General features: G+C 41.5%; 1 protein-coding gene across 1 annotated transcript; it reads right to left on the bottom strand.

The window, feature by feature from the left end:
• Positions 1 to 1012: 1012 nt before the first annotated feature.
• Positions 1013 to 7306, bottom strand: LOC139104838 (uncharacterized). Its single transcript, XM_070660552.1, has 3 exons — positions 3809 to 7306; positions 3217 to 3714; positions 1013 to 2901 (listed from the first exon to the last, which is right to left on the bottom strand). The coding sequence occupies exons 1-3, from the start codon at positions 4144 to 4146 to the stop codon at positions 2601 to 2603; spliced, it is 1137 nt and encodes a 378-aa protein (XP_070516653.1). The 5' UTR covers positions 4147 to 7306; the 3' UTR covers positions 1013 to 2600.
• Positions 7307 to 7479: the final 173 nt, after the last annotated feature.

The raw sequence follows: 7479 nt of genomic DNA on the forward strand, positions 1-7479 counted from the left end.
ACTAATTCAATAATCGTTAAAATCAGCCTCTAAAGTCCTATTAAAACGGAATTGGCATACTGATTCATAGAAGAGTCCTATTAAGGGTTTAATGAGATCTCGCACGAAAATCCCGTCGTATTGCAGAAATATTTTTAATCTGAAGTTACTTCTTGAATTTAACCGACGAATTATGTCAATAAAATATAGATAAAAGATTTATGTAACCGGCTGATCGCCTGAATGCTAAGATTGCAAGTGTATTCTCCTCGCACCGCACTTCGGGATACTTTCGAAGTCGATTTCTCAGTTTTGTTTTTAACAATCGCGTCGATTGCCTTCGTTATTCCACACCAATGCGTGTGACAAGGATTACTTTATTCGAAATACAAGAGCAATAGCAGAGAAACAGTGTTTCGATCTTCAGGTGGCCGACATCTATTTCGCTAAATAATTTAACGATGCTGGATGTTCTGTCAGTTGAAACACCTTTACGTAATAATTTTAAATTTATTCTAAAAACGCGCGCAGAAGTTTCACCGCTCTATCGTTTTTAACAGTTTAAGACTTCTTCTTTTTTACGTAATAAATTTTTTTTACAGTTAAATTTGAACTAAAATACTTTTTAAGTCTGAATTAAAGTTATTCAAACTCTCAAAAATGATACTAAACACCTCACAAGACGTAATACTCTTCAAAATTTGGGATACAATTGAAACAACGTGCTCGAAAAGTCTTGTTTTTTTTTAATCACAAAGTTTCGGTAAAGTATTATTTTACCTTTACTTTTAACAATGTATGTCTTGAGACGGAAAAGTTGATAACGGGATGCTTCATTCCGTTAATTGTATACGTAAGAACACCTGTTAAGCTAACGCTAGACTACGCACGTATTTATATGTTCGTGTACAGTTCGCAAGTAGAGTGGAGAGCGAGTTCGTTAAATTCGCGCTCCTTCATTATCCATCGTTCGTCGGCGAAGCGATTTTTCGATGACATCAGAGAATGTTAATTATCGTTAACTAACATGAAGTAATTATTTAAAAAAAAGAAAAATGCGAACAACACGTCGGACCCCCCGTAAATGGTGAAATTTTAATCACTTATTATAATATAAAAATATATAATATATTAATATTATTATTATGATTAAATATAACAATATGATATTAATTTTAATATTATTATGAAGCGGACAGCATGTAGCGTAGCGTCAGCTTAAAAGCGCATTATGATCCGCGTTATCACAAGTCTACATTTATCCGATCTCAGACAATTTGCATATATCTCGTGCACATCGGTGTAGAATAATCACGTCTGCAAAGCTGACCCACATTTTGTAAAGTTCGAAGAAAAAAAAAATTAGAGTTTTGATAGCGTCTGCAAGAGTTGTACAGTTTTCTATCGTTTTAAAAACTAGTTCTGTCTTTTACAGTCATCAAAAACATTAAACTCGTTAAAATAAAACAATTTGTTTCTCTGTCAGAATTATAAATTTTCTTCCCTCGAATTTCGCAAAATGAAAAAGACCAATTTCACAGACGTAGAATAATCGTCAAAAACGACCCAATTCGCTACAAGACCCGCACTTCGCGTACACGTATGTCTCGTACGTGCATTAAAAAATATTATCCGTCGCAATAGATGCCAAATTGTGCGGTAAAAATAATGTTTTACACCGTAATTTTACATCTGTTGAAACGGGGAATATTTTTTATAGCGCAGCCGGTAGAACGGAATTCCGCTTCGCGCGAAATGCATCGGATACACTCGTTTAGCGACATCAATCGCTGGACGAGGAGGGACGGATCTCTTGCTTGATAGTTATTTCTACTCACAGTTTCTAGTTCGTTTATTGCGGGCATATTGGATTATGACATCAAACGCGTGTGATGTGAAATCGACCCGTATACCACGGAGACGATCTAATAAATTGGCCCTTTCAAACATGCATTTGTATTTAACGAAACACGAGCCTCCCAGGTGACAAAATCACACCGAATTCCTTTTTCAATTTATCAGACAATTGTAAATCTTAATCCGAATCTGAATATGCTTAAATTAAATTACATAATTACTCGTCAACCATCTCGTCTCGACGACGCTATCTTATCTCAATTGAATGTCAAATCGTTTTTCTCTTTTAGATGCACCTCTCTAAAATGCATCTTGTAATATCTAAATAGACGAAGAATAAATAAATGACACCTAACGCTTTGACGAGTCACCAGAAATTAATCTGAGCAAGAATCGAAAAGAACAAAGATCAAAAGAGATTCGCATATTATTCTTCCATTTTATCAAATATAAGAATTAAACCCTTTCCCCCCACATTATTACTTAATTTTATAAATAAATAAATAAATAAATAAATAGTTGTGCAGAAAAGAAACGCGTATAATTCTTTGCTTTAGACGTCACAATTCAATACCGCTGGCAACAATCGGAAGTCTTACGTATTTGCGAATACTCTCCGGAATGCGACAACGTGACGTCGATGAAGCGGTCCCCCGATAAAGCGACACCGAGGAGGAAGAGACTTAGGCACGATAGGTCGCACGTTGTCGAAGTCTGCCGTAGGAGCCTGGGAGACTTGGACTGGGAGGAGGTCCAGGGCTCCTTTACTCAATGCTGTCCACGACCGCGCTGTCGTCTAGAGTGTGTAGCCAATTGAAGATCATCATGTTTCTCTCATACTTGGACAGCTGGTTCCCGCGCTCCCGCTCGACATCCCGCACCGTCAGCGCGTGATTCCGCTCCTTCCGGCCGATCAGAGACGCGCCGACGACGCTGGCGGTTGTACCGGGGACCAGCAAAGTGGCCCCGTGGGAGCTCTGAGCCGCGGTGGCCGCAGCCTCCAGCTGGTCCAGATTGAACTCGCTCTGCGAGAGGCGCTCCAGAGCGCGATACGTGGTTAGCAGTCTAATGAAACGTAAGTGAAACATTATTCCCTGCGACACTCGAGCCTTGAAGCGAGCTGACTCGATCAAATAACGCTTTGAGTTATCAGTGACAAAAAGACAATTCTCAATCTTAACGAAACTTAGATAAAAATTGTCATTTTTTTTTTCAAAAAAATGTGAATAAGCTTGAAGAAAGATGCTAGGTAACTTTCTCGCGTAAAAAAAAAATAAAATCTTGCACAAATAATAAAAAAAAAAACAAACTAATTTATTAATTATTTTTTTTATAATAACTATGTGCTTCGGATACAGGAAGTAGACCTTATCTACCGACCTTCGTCGTATGTAGTTCTGCCGGACCTTCTTATTAACAGACCTAACGAGGTCCGCGCCGGTGAAGGGCACGGGCGGCGGTGGTGGTACCGGAGGCTGTGGCGGAGGCTGCGGCGCCGATTGAGTGTTGGAGGAAGATTGTTGGAGCGTCGGTTGCGGTTGGGGTTGTTGCTCTTGCGCGGTTCCTCCGTGCGGACTGGGAAGCTGGGACGTGCTAGCGACCGGTTCGCCAACGGCGACCCAGGTGCTGCAGGATCTCGAGGCATGGTCGAGCCTAGCGTGCTCCAGCAGCAGGGTATTACGCTGAGCGGTGTCGAGCGCCAGCGCGGACACCGCCGTCCGCAGGCCGCCAGCTGCGGCCGCGTCCGGACTAGGAAGCTGAGATACGTCGCTCGTGCTGAAACTTTTCCGCAGCCCCAGCGCGGACGATAGAACGCCGCAGCTACGGATCAGCTCGTTCTCTTCCTCGAACCACAGGATTTCGGGGATGTCCGCCGGCCTACCGCGAAACGCAACAAGTAGGTGAGACAATTACGGGACCATAATGACGACTTCGTTACGCTCGGCGTACGAGAGTGATTTCGTTGACGAACCTATTACTCTGAATCTGTCGGGAATCCGGTTTCGGCGATGGCCCGCGCCCAGTGAGCTGCGCGTCGCTATAGGACTTAAAGGTGACTAGCCGGTTAGCGCTCCGCAGATCGCTGGCGATCGACGACACGCTGAAGAGCGACAGGTCGGTGGTGACGCTTTCGTGGCTCGGCGATCGCAGCATCCGCGAGGTGACCTGCAGAGCTGGGCACTGCATGGTAGTGAGACCACCACCTGGACCGGTACCTGAACCACCACTGTCACCACCGTCATTACCGCAGCACTGCGCGCACGTAACCGTGGGTATCGGCGAGGCCGGCTTCGTTACGTTCTCTGACATTTTGCACTGGATGTCTGCTTTTTTTATAATTTAATTGTTCCGTTCGCCGCACGACACCTCGATCGTTTTTCCCTCTTCCGGTCTTTGCGACCTTACGTTATGCCGAACGTCCGACGATTTTTCTCCGTTTTCAAAACGATAACTGTGTGCGACACACGGGGGACAGCTTAGAATCGGAGGCAACGTAATTAAGGTGAGGAGAAATTCGTTTTTATACGGAAACCTTTCCAAAAAGCATTTACGGTTTCCATTTCGCTGCGGCTATATTTGATTAAAACGTCGGAAGGAAAAAATCGTATTAATCTTATTATTAATTAATCGGATATCCAGATTATATTAGTTTTACTTCATATCAAATAAAAATTGACTTCTCATAAAAATATTATTGTTCAAAAGTTATAATTATATTTATTAAGTCACGAGCTAAAAAAGAATTAATAACAAATATTATGTCATAAATTTATTTTATCACTGAAGCGGTACATATACAGTGGAACTTTTTTTTTATAGACTATAAATAAATATAAATTATAACTTCTCGCCTCTAGGCAATAATTTAATGTGCAGCGACCAGGCAAAGGTACTAACTGGAAATATGCAGTTTTTGTGGAGCGCCAGTACTATTATTACAACATTATTTTCATGAAACGTGTAGGATAGGAGTAAATTTATTTATAGGCGGAAAAGATAATTATGGCGAGATCGAAGTGTTAATAGATTACATGTGATATGCCAATATCGGATCAATACGGAGATGGAAAAATTGTTATCTAATCACGAGTCCTTGATCTAATCTGTAGACCTGGAATGTGCAAGCTAGGTGCTAAATGTCTTATATGTTTGTATGTGCAACGCCGTCACCACGTGGGCGTGGTGAAATATACTTTGTCTCACGGTGAATATACCTATGACGCGAAAAAGCCGAAGTATTGCATCGGCATCAATAACTAATTTTTTCCCAACGCGAATATTAAAAACATTCATATTTCTCGATTTTTAAATAGTGTATTTTTGATTGTCTTGAACCAACTTTTGAGCATTTCACAATAATTTTGAATGCAACGGTCACAAAATGTTCCCGTGCTCCCTTTTTCCCAGGAAGTTTTATCCAAATTAAATTTCTAACAATTAATAATTTATTTAACTTACTACTTCTTGTAAACCCGTCAAGAAAATAATTTGGAATAATATTGGAATTAATAATAATTGAAAATTAAAAATTAGAATTAAGAATTAAAATTACAAGTTAAAATTAATTTAACAAAATTAATGAAGCTAAAAAAATTCTTTTCTCAATTAAAAAAAATTCTTTTTTCAAATTACAAAATTCTAATTATTGTCAATATTCAATTAGTGGCAAGTGTATGCCAAGTTTTTTTTACTACGCTGCTGTTTCCCGCTCTCTTCCTCTTTCCTCCGTTTGTCTATTTCTATCCTCCACGACAAAATCGATTAACTATACCTTACTAAACTTTATTCCCTTTCTTTGCGGAAAAGTACAATTTCCAATGGTAAGTCAGGGCCAGCTGAAAGTTAAGTATCATTACAGCTGATGTATAGACGTCGGCATACGTAGCCACGCGATCGATAATTATGTATTCCTCGTAAGTCAAGGTTCGAGACCTGTCTCAAGATTAATACCGCGACTTGCCAGCCGGATATCGACTATCGTTCAGTGTGGCACGACGCTTGTCGAACAAATCATCGTGCGTTTTCTAATCAGCAAATTTCTCTCAACGTCAACTTTTGACCGGATGCCGTCCGGAAAGCCGGCTAATCTTTGACAAACGCTAAAAATATTCCGTAAGAGCAGAGCACGCGGTTTTAAAGAACAAAATATGATTTAAGGCGTCGCGGTAATGTCAGACTCGAAAAATCGTAATGTTCCACGTGCCTGTATTTTTCAAAGAAACGTTATTCCATCGAGAGCAAACCTGGCATCTACCCTTTTCCTCTTTTCTAACATATTCAAATATACTTCCCAGCTAATTAAAAGCTATCTATTAAATACGAAAAATACTAAATACAAAATAAAAAAAACCTAATATCTCTCGATTTTAATCGAATTATTACTTCACACTCTAATTAACTTTGAAATCAGCTTCCCTGCATTTTTTTTTCTTTTTTTATCGCAGATCCGTGAATAGAAACATGCGAGGGACCATGCTCCACTTGCCTCCACGGCAGTTTTCTGCAGACTGGACATAATCGCGAGCTAGCTGTAGCGCAACTGCGCGCCGCGAGCTGCGCTAATTAAACGCGACAATGCGTGCGTCGGCCGCGCCGGAGTCGCTTTCTCGTCCCGAGATGCTGCTCTCATCACGGGCTTGTTGCGGCTTTTGGTGACAGCCGGCTTCTATAAATACGCACTAATATTCACCACTTTCGGCGCACCTGGGGTGTCCCGCGCCGCCAGCCGCATGACGACGCGGATCGCGACGAGTCAAGCCCGAGGAAGACGAACCCGCTGAGAACACAGGGAAATCGCGATCCCCGACCGGCGAGCGCACGTGAAAGAAGATCGCAACGTCAACACCCGCGCCGTTCACGGCACTCGCGTCGGACACGCCGAGGTAGACGACGCGATTGTTCTCCCTCCGGGATGGTCGTCGATCGTGGGTTTACGGGCGCCCGCTCACTGCACAGGCGTCGCTATCGATCGATAGCCGTGCTCTCCTCTAGTTTTGCCGCACCCCACGCGACTTCGGACTTGCTCTCGCTAACCGAGCTAACGGTCGCATTCCACCCTCATCCCCTATCCGCGGGACGCGAAGGCCCTTTCCGCGGCCGGTCCGTGGTTTCGACCCCTGCGACAGAAATCTTCGAACTTTCCTTCTCACGCGCAAATTAGACAAATAGAGATAAACGTTTTATTAATTTAAATTGTTTTCAAATCATTACTTGATTAATTTAATTAAATTTAATAATTTTAATTCAATTAATCGAGCAATACTGGCTATTTTTAATCCAATGCATTAATTAGATACATTGTCATTTATGACAATATAGCGAACGTGCATCGCTCCAACGAGAACGTCGTGAATATCCCATTATTACATTTCCACTTTCGATCGTCGCGTTCGTCATTTAGCATCCAGCAGCGGACAAACATTTTTATTATTACCTGACTCTACATATCTTATCTCTCTCATTAGCTCGCATTAAAATAAAATAAAATAAAAAAAGATATAATAATATAAACTGAAATAAAATAAAATAAATACAAGATCTTGCTTTCGACGACGAGGAACATTTCGTTGAGAGACCGCGACCAAGATCGCGCTGAGGGAAACGGCAGGCCAGTTGGTCAAACTTAGAGTGGGTGGGCGAGCA

This window comes from Cardiocondyla obscurior, linkage group LG01 (assembly GCF_019399895.1).
Source record: "Cardiocondyla obscurior isolate alpha-2009 linkage group LG01, Cobs3.1, whole genome shotgun sequence".
Taxonomy (NCBI): Eukaryota; Metazoa; Arthropoda; class Insecta; order Hymenoptera; family Formicidae; genus Cardiocondyla; species Cardiocondyla obscurior.